Source organism: Castor canadensis, chromosome 10 (genome assembly GCF_047511655.1).
Source record: "Castor canadensis chromosome 10, mCasCan1.hap1v2, whole genome shotgun sequence".
NCBI lineage: Eukaryota > Metazoa > Chordata > Mammalia > Rodentia > Castoridae > Castor > Castor canadensis.
In genome coordinates this window covers 117,084,920-117,100,157 of record NC_133395.1, presented here as the reverse complement: position 1 = coordinate 117,100,157, position 15,238 = coordinate 117,084,920, and the positions used below count along the sequence as shown (strand labels likewise).

Below are 15,238 nucleotides of genomic sequence, written 5' to 3'. Positions count from 1 at the left end.
GTTTTCTGAGGGAAAATCACAGGCTTTTCCAAAGCGCCAAAGGGATCCATGACACAGAAATCAGAAGAGTAAAGCCTCCCGGTGTAGCTGGTGAATTAGGCAGTGTTTTTTCAGATGGAGTAAGAAATTCAACTGTAACTGGTTTTGGAAAACACACACACACACACAAATGGATGTCTTGGGTAATTAATTGGGGAGTTCATGGGCAATGACTGGATCTAGATGTACTTGCAGAGCCTCCACAGCCTGCCTGTCTGCATTCTTAGGCTCTACTTGTTGCTACTATACTTTAACAGGTTAGAACCCACTTCCATGGGCACACTTTTCTCCAAGGCAGGCATGATGACTACCAGCTCTCCTCATGAACTTCTAGCTTAGCTAAAAAGGCACTTGTTCCTTTCTCTCCCAGAGTCCAGGGAATACATCAACCCAGAGAAGGGCTCTGTCTCCAGAGGAATGTAATATCATGGTTTGCCCAGCCTGGCTCACCTGAGGCCTTGGAGGTAGGAGTAGAGTCACGCCAGGATCGACCACCCCCTGAGATGGAAAGTGTGGCTACGTGGGGCCCACAGAAAAGGAGTCTTCCCTCCACTAGCATTTCTGTTTCCACTGGGGCCGCTGTCCACTAGAACTTACCATCAACATGGTGGGAGAGCTGACAGAACCACAAAAACAGACAGAACACACAGAAGATGTCAGAAAGTGAGCAAGGTCCTAAAAGCCCAGCACAGACAGTCTACACTGCAGGCAGTCAGGAGAGACACCCCAACACAGGCAAACCAACAACAGCAGCACAAGTCCACCTTTCACTGGGGCCCAAGGTCAGGCACTGGGCTAGGCCCCTTTCACACTGGTCTCACTGGATTCCTCCAAGCTGGGTAAGGGTGGCTATGATGTTCTCCATGTGTGAGCAAGGAAACTGAGGCTCAGGGAGGTTGAATGTCATACACTAGGAGTAGGGCTCAACCTTCAGAGGCCTCCACAGCACAGCCTGGCTTCTTTTTTAGACTTGAAAGAAGCCAGGAACAGTGGCTCACACCTATAATCCCAGCTACTGGGGAGGTAGAGAGGTAGGAGGATTCAGTTTGAAGGCAGCCTAGGCATAAACTTAGCAATACCCCATCTCAGTCAATAAACTGAGCATGATAGTATGTGCTGATGGTCCCAGCTACATAGGAGGCCATAGGTAGGATTGCAGTCCAAGGCTAGTCCTGGGCAAAACCACAAGATCCTACCTGAAAAATAATCAAAATCAAAAAAGGGCTGGAAGCGAGGCTCAAGTATTAGAAAGCTTTCCTAGCAAGTACAGGGCCCTGAGTTCAAACTCCCAGTCCCATTACACACACACACACACACACACACACACACACACACACACACAAAAGAAGCTATTTGTTGGAAGTTATTTGTGTCTGTATATGTATGTGTGTGTTCACATATGCATATGTGTATATGAAAGTTTGAGTGTGTTTTTGTGTGCACATGTATATATATGTGTGTGCATGTATACATGTGTATGTCTATGTCTGTGCATGTCTACAGGTATGCACACATGTATACACAGGCATCTCTGTGCATGTACATGTGTATGTGTGTATACATGGGTGTCTCTGCTTGCAGCATGTGTGTGTGTGTGTGTGTGTATGTGTGTGTGTGTGTGAGTGCCTGTGTAAAGGGGTGACAGCAAATGAGAGAAGACTCCCAGGTGAGGGGGTGGCATTCATTCATGTTAACAGTGCAGTTTTAATTTCTTCCCACCCAACCTCCCTCCCACGTGGGCCAAAGTGCTTTCTCGATAACCACATCCTGTCTCTCTCCAACAGGCTTGGCTCCCAAGAAGACTGGTGAGTATCTACCCAGCCCTGCCCCATCTACTCTAGGGTGGGATGTCCCAAGGCCTCTATTACCAGCCCTGCAGGTCCCAAAGAAATCCCCGTTGTCCAGAGTCTGCCCAGTCCTTTCCTCCATGGCCAAAGTTGTCTACAGAAGGTTCCTGTGGTGAGGGTGGCCTTTGCTCTGTCACTCACACTGGTAGGGACACGCACGGCTCAGCCGTTTCCCTTGCCCAGCCCCTCCCTGACAGTCTAGACCACAGGGCACCCTTGCCTCCCTCCCCTGGCACACCACCACCTTATCACTATCACAATGACCCCAGGCTTACTCAGCTCTTCCAAAAGGCCAGGGGCCATAAAGAGCACCACGGGAACCCCTGATCCAAGCAGAGGGGCACTGATTCTCTGTTGGGGTAGAGATGGCAGCTGTGCCAGGGGATTAGGGCGAAGTGCTCTGGATTCCAGGCGCTATCATTATTCCCTTTCTACCAGCGAGGAAAAAGAGGCTCAGAGAGGTGAGACCTCTCAGCCAATGCCACCTAGCTGTAATGGAGAGTAGGGGTCAAACACCCCCACCCTGCCAGTCCAGAGGCCAGCTCCTCAACAGCTCTTTGCATGAGGCCACACTGCCAGGCCTCTCTGCCCCCGCCCCCAACATGGTGACAACCCTGAAGAGGGCTTCAGCTCCAGGGATGGGATTTTAACTAACTAAGAAGGATATGGACACCCAGCGCACAGTGGAATTGCAGACAGCAAAGCCTGTGTGAATGAACACAAGCCATTCGTACCTCCAGCCCCATCTCCCTGAAGCCTCCTCAGTCAGAATCTGAAAAGGGCAAAGGACATCTTGCAGTCACTCAGATGTCATCTGCTAGGGGAACAGCAAATCCCAACTCACAGGTGGCCTTCCACCCTACCCACTCCAGGGGCAAACATCACCAATCAATCCCAGCACCATTTCTCTCCAGGTCCTCAGGCAATCTCAAAAACTTTATCATTAAACCTCTGCAGTAGGTCCCAACTGACATTTAAGAGGAAAACTATCTGACCACTCTGATCTAAACCAGCCCTCTGATGTCACAGTTGGCCAAAATAGCCAGAAAGATTTCTAGCAAGTCACCCAGTAGACTGGTAGAAGAGCAACCCCAGATTCCTGACTTCTCCCCACCCACCCAGTGTTCATGCTAGCAGACCCTGAGTAATAGCGCCAGGTTCCCAAGGGTTGGGGTCCAGGGTTTGGAGAGCTGGTGGGGGCAGCACCCTCAGCCAGAGCCTAGAGAGGGACTCCCAGTGGCTGAGGCCCCCAGGCATCATCTCCCTTCATCCAGCAGTCTGGCTGTGAAGACTGGATGGTCAGAAAATCAATTCCGGAAAAGCTACTTAAGCCAGGCTGTTGACATTAGGTTTGTCAGACTTAGCTGTAGTTCATTAGGCTTTGGGCAAACTCTAGGGGTGGCTCCAAGGTGTGAAATCACCTCCCTTCCCCACACAGAGGTGAGGGCCTCTGGTCTCAAGAGTAAAGTGGCCTCTCTTAGGGGGGTGGGGGCAGATGGATGGAGGTAAGGCTCATGGGCGAGGAGGAGCCTCTGCCCTGACAAAGGATCTTCACAGAATCCATCCCCAGCCAACCCTGCAGGCACCAGCACCAGGGTATTGCACTGGGGGAGGAGGAGGGAAGTCAGGCCCACTTCTCAGTCCAGCCCTCCCCTCAGCCACAGCCTTTTGCAAGGGTCCCCACTCCCTGTCCTTGCTGTCTCAGTAGTGTGGCCTGATTTGAGCTCAGGTACAGTCTTCAGGCAGGAGCTGAAACCAGGCAGGGGTCTTATGCTAGGCAATCCACTTAAAACATCCTGCTGCCCTTTCAATCCAGGAAGCCCAAATCCAAATGTAGCCCCAGTGTGGGCTACACTCAGCCCTAGAAGAAGCAACTTGCTGTACTCAGAGGTGCCACAAGCTTGTGGCCTTGTGCCAGTGGGTTGTGCGCCCCCAAAGGGGCCCATTTTCTTGATTCATCTGAAGGCTCCCTCTAGACCAGTCAGGGCCCAAGAGGCTCTACATATGCCAGCCACATCGTCCCTCCCAGCCTACGGCCCAGTCTGGTCCAAATGCTCCATGTGTTCATGCAGTGAAGATATATTGAGTGCTTACTATGTGACAGGCACGGGATCTACCAGGATGCTTTGATGAGGTGACAAATATAAAATGCTCACCATGCTGCCCAGCACCCAGCAAGCCCTGGGAGTGTGCAAGGAAGCCTGGGGGTTTGCTCCAAAGCCACACTGACAGAGAGTGGCCGATGCCTTACACAGGGTAGGGCAGGAGGCGGGGAGAGCAGCTCCCCACACTTGCTGTCCCCTTGCAGATGGACTTTCTTAAATCCCACATTTGCCCTGTCCTCCTTAATGCTGTCTTTCCCACTGTCACATGGTGCTAAAAGACATGAATTAGAATAATTTAGAACCTTTCAGGCTGGAAGCACAGATGGCGTCCCAGCTCGCCAAGATCACATTGAGGGCTGAGCATCTCACGTATGCAGCTTGCGATACTATCCATGTCTTCTGCCAATCCCAGGCCTCATGGGTTTGCCCTGTGAGAGTCTCAGTAACAGCTACAATCATGACAGGTGCTACATAGTGAGTGTACAGTGCGCTGCAATTTTGTACTGGGCAGGAAGGTCAGTACTACCTTTCTGTTCCCTCCTGTATGCCAGGGTCTGGTATGAAATAGGTGCTCGGTAAATGAGCACTGAGTGAATGACTCGTGAGAAGGATAACAAAAGTGTGCTGAGCATGAAGTCATGCTCATGTAGTCCTCACAAGAAGCCAGTGAGGAAAGCACCATGGGTACCCATTTTACAGATGAGGAAGATGAGGTATAAGGAGCTTGAAGACTTCTCCAAAGAAACCCAACTAAACAGAGTTCTCTCAAACATCAGGCTTAGGCCAGCAGGGGCTTCTGGGAGCTCACAAGGATGCTGTGACCCCAGAGAGAGATTCTCAAGAGAGTCCCTTCCTCATGGTGACTCAGGTTGTCAACCACCTTCTCCACACATTTACCAAGACACAGGGCTAAGGTCTGTGATGAGAGATCCCCCAGATTAGTTCTGGAGTGGCCAGACACACAGCCAGAATCCCATGTGCTTTGTGGAGCAGAGAAAGGTCAAATCGCCCGACTTGGCCCCTTCCCAAACTGCTGCCACCAAGGCTGATCTGTTCCCCCCGCAGAGGTGGAGAAGACCAAGTGTGGTCTCAGCAAGCCCTGTCCAGCCAACTTCTTTGCCTTTAAAATCTCCAGTGGAGCCGCCAACGTCGTGGGTCCCACCTTATGCTTTGAAAATGAGATGTAAGTACCTGAGGGATGGCTGTGTCTCTTTTCTTATATTTCAGTGACAAACCAGGGGACAGTCTGTGAGGCTCAGGGGACCTCCTATAAGCTTTTCCCAGGCTCCCTTCGGCTCCTGGTGTGAGTCACAAGTCATCCAGTGAGTGCCCAGCTCTGCCACACCTTGCTTAGCACTTCACCACGACACCTCACTCTCTCCCCATCACCCTGGGAGGTGGGCTGTTATTGCCTCTATCATAAAGACGAAGAAAGTGAAGCTCAGATAGGGTCACCTGCTAAGCTGAAGGCAGAGCCAGGATTTGAACTCATGTCTATCTAACAGCCAGGCTACTGGGCTTCCTATAAAAGGTGATGTGATACCTACAGGAAGGGTTCAAGATCAAGACCCAGGTGTTGAAGCCCAGAACTTCTACACAGGAGAAAGACAGTGTACCTCCTTACTCAACCTAGATAGCCCTGGGATGACCTCATCCTACAGCAGAGGACAGACTGGTTTTTAAGTCAGGATTCAGAGCCCAAATACAATTTGCTTAGGCAAAACAAGGAACACATTGATTCATGTACATAGTGGGCTTCGGGATGAGCTGGATCCAGAGGTTCAAACTATATAGCATGGGGCCTCCCTCTTATGCCATCTTTAGCTCTACTGTCTGTAAGCTTCATTTTTCTCTCCTGAATTTTTCTACGTGTCGAAAAGAGCTGGTCTGACAGATTAACCGCCCCCCCACTCTCCCCACCGTCCCCCCCATCCATCCCACCCCCCCACCCTCTCACCCCCTCACACTACCAGAAAGAGCCTTCCCAAGACTGGGTCTCATTGACTACCATGGGTCACATGACCATGCTTGGCCCAACCACTGTGGCCTGGGGCACAGAAGGCTCTTCTTGTCTAGGCCTTGGGGACAGAGTTGGGTCCCAGGAACCACCCAGCCTGAGAGTGTTGAAGAACAGTTCTCCCAATGAAAAGCAAAGGACAGGGTGTGGATGGTGGGCCAGCAGGAACACATCTACACTCCATGTGGGGACCACTCACCCAGGATGATAGTAACTCTCTGAGCTTTGTCTCCTCCTGGCCTGGGAGGGGGCTCATCCCACCTTCAGCACCTCAAAGCCCTCAGAGAACTATCTGTTCTCTGAGGAGTCCATTCTGACCCAAATGTGCCATGGATGACAGCTCAGAGAATGCAGCCCACCGCTCACTTCCAGGATAAAACAGACTGTCCAGGTTATGCTAGGTATGTCCTGGTGCTCTGCACCGGGCCACAGGGCCCCCTAGGGGTCCCTGTCACAGAGCATCCATTCCACGCTGGACCAACAGTTGTCTTTTGTTTTTCTTCATCTTTAGGATCATGAGTCCTGTGAAAAACAATGTGGGCAGAGGCCTGAACATCGCCCTGGTGAATGGTGAGTGACCAGACAGTCCCCACACCAGTCTGAGCACAGCCTTGGCTCAGCTCCTGTCACCTGTAGTGCTCCTATAAGCTGCTATAGAGCTTGAGAAAGGAGGTGTGGCTGGCCTGGGAGAACAGCAGGTCTCAGAGACTAGGTTCATCCCAGGCCCTGCCATGTTGCTGCTAGCTATCCCAGGAGGCTTCACTTCTATGAAACACGACCCCTCCTCAAGGCCATCCCAGCTCACACCAACACACTTCATGTGTTGCCCTGGGACAACAAATGGCAGTGAGTGATCATGTACTGAGTACACTCATGCATTCATTCATTCAACAAATATAGACAATAGCTAGTATGGGCCAGGGCGCTGGGGACAGCTGTGAACTAGGAGGACAAGCCCGGGCTTCCCAGCTCCCATGAGTGTCTCAGTGAGGGGGCTGGAATGGAGGGGAATAGGGTAGTCAGGGAAGGTCTCCAGAAAGGGATGATGGTCAACTCTGATGGCCAGAAAAAAAGTGAGAGGCTCCTTCCAGGCAGGGGCAGCAGTGTAGGGAGCAGGAGGAGAGGAGACTGGGGACAGTGCAGGGTCTTATGTGCTGAACAGGGGGAACAGTCAGCAAGGGAAGACAAAGCTAGGAGGCCAGCAGGACTGGGGACAGGAAGCTAAGTATCCACCTAAGAAGTGTAGGCGTGAAGCTGAGAGCAGGGGGGAACCAGAGAAGGCTCTGCACAGGCACCAAAGGCCAGCCTTACCTCCCAGAGACCCCTTCCAGCTTGGACTTAGGGAGGTCAGAAGCAGTGGCAACCCATGGTCACAATAACCCTGCAGCTCCAGCAAGTAACAAAATCAGGAGGCCCAATGGCATCCAAACCCAAAGGGAGCGGCTACCCGGTCAACCCTGCCATGCATGCTGGACCCCAGGACACTGCAGAGCCTGTTTATCGTCCCGCGGTAGGTAGGGACAGGAAGGATTCCAATTGCAGCAAAGCTGGCTGAGTGCCTCTTCATTTAGACAGGCCACAGCTGAGAAAAGCTCTTTGCATACTGTCACCAGAGTGGGCCCTCCTGCCCAAACACCAAAATGAATGTTTTTAAAATGATATTCTTCCCTGACAAGACAGCTAACATGCACGGAGCACTAGCTGTTGCATTTAACCTTATCCCCTGCTAGAATGAGCTCTGCATGGTATCTCCATTTTCCAGGTAAGTGACAGAGGCTCAGAATGGATAAGGAACTTGCCCAAGGTCACACAGCCGATAGAATCATCTAGACTTGGACCCAAATCTGGCTGACTCTAGGGGAAGCACCGCCTTAGGCGAGCAGTCTCCAGGCGTGTATATGGCGCCTACTGCGAGACGGCTTCTAGCCGCAGATCTTCCCAGGGCCTCGGGCTCCTCCTCTGTGTAATGAGCCCGAACAAAAGCACTGCTGAAGAGTGGTGTTCTTAACCTTTTGGTGGGCAGTTTCCTTTAACAAGCCGCTCAGACTCTGCTACCCTCCCCATCCCAATTCCAGAAAGATCCACAAACGCACACAAAACAAAAGCAGTTTCAGAAGGCCAGAGATCCCTTCCAAGGACCCCAGGTGAAGCCCTACGTGGCTCCAAGAACCCGGAAGGGAAGGTGACCCTGTTCCCGTACCTGCCAGGAGAGGTGCAGGACAGAAGCCTCAGCTGCCATCTCCTCTGCAACACCGCCATCTCGTGGTGAAGCGTGAGAACTGCGACTTTCCTCCAGAACCCCAGGTTCCCTTAGAGGACTTGCTGCAAAAGCAATTTAGATTCCCACAGACTGTGGGGAAATGTGTACCATGCACCCCACTGTAAATCCCTTTGCCTTTAAAAGTTGGAGAAGTCCAGTTGCAGATTTTCTATTTAGGTGGTAATGGCGACGATCACCATTTTAATTACTGTTTTGCAGCTAAAATGTGTCTTGAATGTATCTATTCGAAATGTATCTCATTTAGTTCCTACAGCAAGGCTGGGGGATGGCTCAAGTGGTAGAGTGCTTGCCTAGCAAGCATGAGGCCCTGAGTTCAAACACCAGTACTGCCAAAGGAAAAAAAAAGTCATATTTCATTTAGTTCCTACAACCCAAGGTACACATGCAAACACTGAAGATAAAATGCTAAGTCATGTGTTAGCAATTGACTGGACAAAACACAGGCTCTGACTGGTTAGGTTCAGTTTGATTCTAGACATGTGGCCATATTCTTTCTTGCCCCTCTCAAATCAGCCCAGCAATTTTTGGGTACATAATTTGGTCCTGCACACTCTTTACAGGACCTGATTTCATTCATTTCTCATTGTTTTTAGAGCACCCAGTAGCCATGTTCAGCAAAATGACTCACATTCCAGAAGTAACGGTTCTTCTCTCTTACCCCTAGGATCCACGGGACACCTGCTGAGAAAGGACTCTTTTGACATGTACTCCGGAGGTAGGAGCCTCCACAGGCACTGTGTAACCGGGTAGGCTGAGCCTCTTCCTGTGGCAAGGAGCTGTGGGGCTGAGGGTCATTCTGCTACCTTTGAAATTCCTGGTGATCTTCAGTGGGATCACCATGCACATGTTCTGAGACAAGTGTTCAAGTGCAAGGGTTTATTTGGGAGGGAACCTCCAGAAATGTCGAATAACAGAGTAACAAAGGAAACCAACAGAGAGTATCCTCAAGCCATTTCACATGGCCACTGAAGCCAGTGTCCTACTCATGCCTCAGTGAGAGCCCAGAGGAGTCAGGAACTGGGGCTCACAACCCTGATCCCTCAACACCTGCCAGCACTTCTGGCCTGAATGGGACAAGTGGGCTCTGGAGCCCAGTGCAGACCTTCAGGCCAATTAATGCCAGTGCTAGCCTTGGGGCCTGGCCTGCATGCACTGATGTCCACCCACTTAAACTCTACTAGGGAAGAAGTAATTTATTTCAAGGTCACAGGCATCTGTAGGAGTCCCAAGAACAGGACAGAGTCTTCTAGGCTCCAGAAAGACCTCCCTGAGGCTCTCTGCATCTTTCTGCAGAGATTTTTTTCCTCTGTCTCTGCACAGACACACTTCTGAGCATCTCCATGCACATGGCTGTCACTTGGGAAGTCACTGCTCTCCTTGCCTCAGCACAGCCAGGCAGGACAGGGCACTGGCCCCTCTGTGCTGAAATTCCAGACGTCTAAGTTTCCATCAGTGGCTTGGCTTGTAATTTAATGCTACATTAATCTTTTTTCTTCTTCCTCTTTGGTGGTACTGGGGTTTTGAATGCAGAGCCTTACACTTTCCAGGCAAGTGCTCCACCACTAGGCCCACACCTCCAGCCCTTTCTGCTTTAGTTTATTCTTTTAGTTAGAGTCTCATATTTTTGCCTTGGTCTGACCTCAGACCACAATCCTCCTACTTCCACTTCAGCATAACTGGGATTACAGGTGTTCTCCACCACATCCAGCCCTTGAAATTCTTAATAATCTTTAATAAGAGGCCCTACACTGGGCCACACAACTTATGTATCTATTCTGCTAATAATTTATAATTCCATTCACTGTATGCGCAAAGCTATTGTTACATTTGGGCTTTGCAAAGATGCTATGTGCAGGGCTATTTCTCATCCTCGTTTTCCAGATGTAGTCCCTGCTTTAGCCACTAGACCTCTCTTTCCCAAACTTCAGCCACTCGAGAGCCCCTTTCTTCAAGCTGTAACATGTGTATTGTTCATATTTTTCTTTAAAGTAGCTCACTTTTTAACACAAATACATATATCTTAAAAAGAAACTATATCATTACCCTACATACGAAGCCATTATTGGTTGCTATGCAGGGAAGGTGATTACAAACATAATATAATAGAAACAAATCAGTGTGTTTATAGAAAGCTCACAAGCATCTCCCCCCTCCCAGGTGCTTAACCTAGGCCCTGGGTTCCATTCCAAGTACCACCAAAAAAAATAATAATAATAAGATGTATACAGAGCCTCACTCCCGGAGGCAGCAAGAGACTGGTAGAGACTTGTGTTCTGTCACCAGTATCCAAACCACTTCCTAAGTCAGCAGTGGAGAAGGGGTGGGGGGTGTACAAAAAGAGCCCAGAGCCCCTGAGAAATGAGGGTGCTCTGTTCCTTGAGGGTAGACCCACAAGGACCCTTGGACCATTGGTTCTCACCCCTTTTGCACCTCACAGTACACAGGGAGCTTGAAAATGCCATCTACAGTCATCACTGTAGGCCTCCTGAACAAGGACCCCTCACCCTGTGCATGTTGCCCTTCCTAGGACAAGTGCCAGCAGGGAGCTCCACCCCAGAATGGCACCTCACCCTGGCTTCTGAGCCTGCCCCGTGTAACCCCTGGGTCATCAGGATAGTAGAGGAGAATGAGAATGACCAGCAGCTGCTTCCCCTAAATGAGCAGCACCTCATTTTTCTTCCTCCTCAGATGTCAAGCTCCTGGTGAAATTCCTTGTAGAAATTCCAGAGGGCATGCTAGTGCTGGTGGCCTCCTATGATGACCCTGGGACCAAGTGAGTGGGAAATGCTACGTGCCAAGCCCTGTGGTGACGCACACTAAATACTTCCACACACTTCACCCCCTTTTCTATCCTCCCGGCAATTCATCCTAAGGAAAGGAGCAGGCGAGTGTGCAGAGAGATGTTCTAAGAGGCTCCTTGCCGTCTTCAGTACAATGGTGACAAACTAGAAATAGCTTCCTGTCTCATAACAGCTGAGTGGTAACAGAAATTATGACAGACCATGATATGTGGTATGTTATGAAATATGTATATAAGGAGATATATATTGCAAAAATAATGGCGTGGAAACTATTTAAGGACATAGAAGAATATTCAACCTCATGGCTAAGTGAGAAAAAAGTAATACACAGTCATGCACCACATAACATGGTTTTGGTCAACGATGAATAATTGCATATTATACAGTCCCATAAAGTTGGATCATTTAGTGACATTGTAGCCATCTTAGCTTGTGTAAGTACACTCTATGATGGTCACACCATAATTAAATCACCTAATGACACGATTCTCAGAACACATCCCATTGTTAAGCAACTCATGACCGTGTTAAAATGTTTATGATGATTATGTCATTGGAGGGGGTGAGATCTATTTTTCAGTTATTTCTTTATGATGTCTCATATTTCCCAGATGAATGTGTTTTATATTTATAAACCTCTCCAGCTCCACCCCAGGCCCTCTGGGAGAGGAAGTCTGTGACCCCTCATCCAGTCCTCCCCCATGAACTCTGGGTGCCATCCAAAGCAGGTGCTGCCCAGAGCAGAGGGTGGGCAGGTCCCTGAGGACCTCACCCTGCTCCCAGCCCACGTGGTGTCCTTAAATCCACCTCACCCGCCACTCTTTCCTTCTCTCTGGTCTCCTGCAGAATGAATGATGAAATCAGGAAGCTCTTCACCAACCTGGGGAGTTCCTATGCCACACAGCTAGGCTTCCGGGACAGTTGGGTCTTCTTAGGGGCCAAAGACATCAAGAGCAAAAGCCCCTTTGAGCAGGTGGGTTCCTGGCTTCCTCCCTGTGCCAGAGAGGGATGGGCAGACATGGAGTGTCATGGGGGCAGCAATGACAGTCATTCCAACTACAATGGGCATAATAATTGGTAGAAGTCTCCACACAGGGCCACCAGAGAGGGCCACCCCATGTCATTCACTCCAATTCTGGGTGATCCAATTGGCCAATCTGCAACAGGAAACTGCCTTGATCATTTTGTAGGAGGCAGGTCATATATGAATACATAAAGCAGAACCCAAGAAGAGAAGGAGAAGGAAGAACAAAGAATAACAGGACAGTGGCAGAGGAAAGAGAAAGAAATGTAGAGATGATGTCTGCATCTTAGGGATGGGGGAGCCCAGAGCAGAAGGCAGAATGCCTAGCTTCTGATCCTAGCCGTGACCTTGACAAGTCCCAATCACCCTGCCTGGAAAGGGAAGGGTTTGGACCAAGGGAGCCCAGAATCCCCTTTGAACTTCCTGTGGAGATAGTGAACATGTACCAAGAAGGAGACACCGAGAGACCCCACCTGGACTGGTAAAAGTCAGGAAGTGTCCCCAAAATGTAGCTCTGTAGTCATGACCCAGAGGTGGCCCTGAGCAGTAGGGTCTTGAGGCATCCAGATGTGGAGTTTGAGGCACATCCACAGGTGGAAGGGGGAAGCGAATAGACCTTGGGGTACCCAGGGAAAGGTGCCTTCCTTTTTGCCAGGGGCAGCCCCAGTCTCTGAATTTCCAGCTTGGAGCAATTCCAGAAACCTAGGAGAGTTAGCCAGGCCTTCACAGAATGAAGTGAAAACACTCACTGACACATGGGACCCTCAGGAGAGTAAACTCTGACCAGAAGGCAGTAGGGCACCATGGGAGGCTTAAGCAGGAAAGTAGCCAGGCTGGACTGATAGAAAAACTATCATTTAGCAAGTGCTTGCTCCGTGGAGCTACCTGCAGGATCTTATTTAACATTCACAATAAAATAGAGCTAGTATCTTAACTCATATAGGTGAGAAACCAGAAACTTGGAGATTTTCAGCCAGCTGGCTCAGGTCTCAAACCCTCTCAGTGAGGCAATGCATTTTACAAGCAGTCTTCCTGCCTCCACAAGGATGTCCTGTCCTTACAAATGCAGGAGGGCCTCCTTGGCTGGGCACAGAGAACATGGTGGAAGGGAAGAAGTCAGAGGTAGGGAGGTGGCTGGTGCAGTAGTAGGCCATGCCACCTAGAGGAGTCAGGGCTGTGAGAGGCAGGGGGGGACCATGCAGGAAGCTCTGCTGAGCCCAAGAGGGGAGCACCATGGAGTGGGAGCACTGGTCTCCTTGTCTGGCTTATATGTGTGTGTTTCTATAAGGATGTAGTTGAATTAACAATTACATTTTAGAACTAAGGACTGGATGAGGTACCCACATGGGAGGAAGAATGGAGACTTCCAATACACTGGAGCCTGGGCTGGGGACTCCAGGTCTGCCTGGGCAGGGCTCTGGGTGGAAACAGGCTGCATGGGTTGGGCAGGAGCTCATCCTCCTTGTAGCAAGGCTCAGACCCATCAAAGTGACCAGACAGCAAGTGGGAAAGACGTAAGGCAAGGAAGCTCAACCATCTTCTACCTGATACTCATGATCCTTGGGGCCCAGCACCCCAAGACCACAGCAGGACCAAAACCAAGGTGCCCCTTGTTCCCACACAAGGAAAACTGTGTTTAGAGAACAGCAGTGAGGATTTCTTTTTTTTTCTTCCTGATTATCTCAATTATTTCCATGGGAGATTTTTCCCACTTTTTTTTCCTTCATAAACTAAACCTGAGCACTTTAAATATAACCTTAAGTGATTTTATTCTCTTTACATATTTATTAGTAATATTCATAGTATTTCTTAGTGGTTGTACCATCTACCCATTGGGGGACCACAGGCACTGACTTCAGCTCTCTGTGCCTCAGTTTCCCCATCTGTAGAATGGGATGGTAACAGTAGGCACCTCCTAGGACTATTTAGCAGATTAAACATATAAGGCAGTTTAGAATAGAGCCTGGCATATAGCAAGTACTTGAGAATTGCTAGGAGCATTCTTCATATCAATGCTATTATTATTGTTGTTGTTATTTGGTATTCCTGGTGGGCTAATGGAGACTTTGGAGCTCGGATTCCATTTCTGAGACCCTGGGCAAGTTGCAGCCTCTCTCTGATCCTCCATCTTCCCATCTGTGAAATGGGGCTTTGGTGAGGGAGCCATTTAAGTGTTGAGGCACAAAGTAAATGTCAGCCTCGCCACTGTCCACATCTCTCTCTCTCTCTCTCCTCTCTCTAGTTCTTAAAGAACAACCCAGACACAAACAAGTACGAGGGATGGCCAGAGCTACTGGAGATGGAGGGCTGTGTACCCCAGAAGGTATTCTAGGGAGGCTATGGCCTTTCGTGGGCCAGGACAGGAAGAAACTCCTGCCTCACCTGGGAACTGGAACCCAGGGTCACTGGATCTGGGCTAGCACAGCAGACCTGGGAGGAAGAGGGAGCAACCCACAGAAGGCGCCCACCATCTCTGCACACTGTGACTCACTGCCCCTCTGTAGCAGCAGTAGCAATGGAGCTCTCCCACTGCCCTGAGCCACCAGCCTGGGCAGTGAGCAGCCTGTGGCAAGGACAGGTCACCTTTCATCAGGGACTGCTGATGGTCCCCAAAAGACTGGCAGCCCACACTTAAGCAAGATTAAATTTTATTTTTGCTGATTTGGTACGGACTTTCTGGTCACTCAAGTTACCTTGTTTTTTCCCTAGGATGGAATTGCTCTAGATGCAGTTAGCGTGAACTCCAAGGTCTGAACAGGTTGGTGACAGCCTGGAGTCACCTCCGGGCAGCTAGAATGGAGCTCGCTTTCATAGGAATGTCAGTTAAGTGTGAAAGAGTCCGTGGTTCCCAGTGTACCATGCAAGATGGATGGGGACAGAGAAAGCCAGAGGACAGGATGCAGACGGGATGCAGTCCTAACCCAATGGAAGAGATGGGGAGGGAGAGGAAGAGGACAGATCTGAGACTAGGGGAGAGTGGCCATAGCGTGGGGCAGGCATCAGGGGAAAACAGCCTGCCTGGCTTAGTTTGCCTCCCCCAGGAACAGAACCTGAGGGAAGAATTCAGTGCAGGTGGTGAACCTGGGGTTCCTCCAGGAAACACCAATAGGGGAGCAAGACAGGG

General features: G+C 50.1%; 1 protein-coding gene across 3 annotated transcripts in view; it reads left to right on the top strand.

The window, feature by feature from the left end:
• The window catches only part of Fam3d (FAM3 metabolism regulating signaling molecule D), a 30,140-nt gene extending 15,365 nt beyond the window's left edge, over positions 1-14,775 (top strand). For all 3 annotated transcript variants that reach the window (XM_074044076.1, XM_074044075.1, XM_074044077.1), the window contains 7 exons: positions 1,824-1,844; positions 5,057-5,174; positions 6,520-6,578; positions 8,954-9,004; positions 10,978-11,062; positions 11,937-12,063; positions 14,357-14,775. In XM_074044076.1, coding sequence (XP_073900177.1) covers positions 1,824-1,844; positions 5,057-5,174; positions 6,520-6,578; positions 8,954-9,004; positions 10,978-11,062; positions 11,937-12,063; positions 14,357-14,446 — 551 coding nt within the window. In that variant the 3' untranslated portion in view covers positions 14,447-14,775. The remainder of the gene's footprint in view (positions 1-1,823; positions 1,845-5,056; positions 5,175-6,519; positions 6,579-8,953; positions 9,005-10,977; positions 11,063-11,936; positions 12,064-14,356) is intronic.
• Positions 14,776-15,238: the final 463 nt, after the last annotated feature.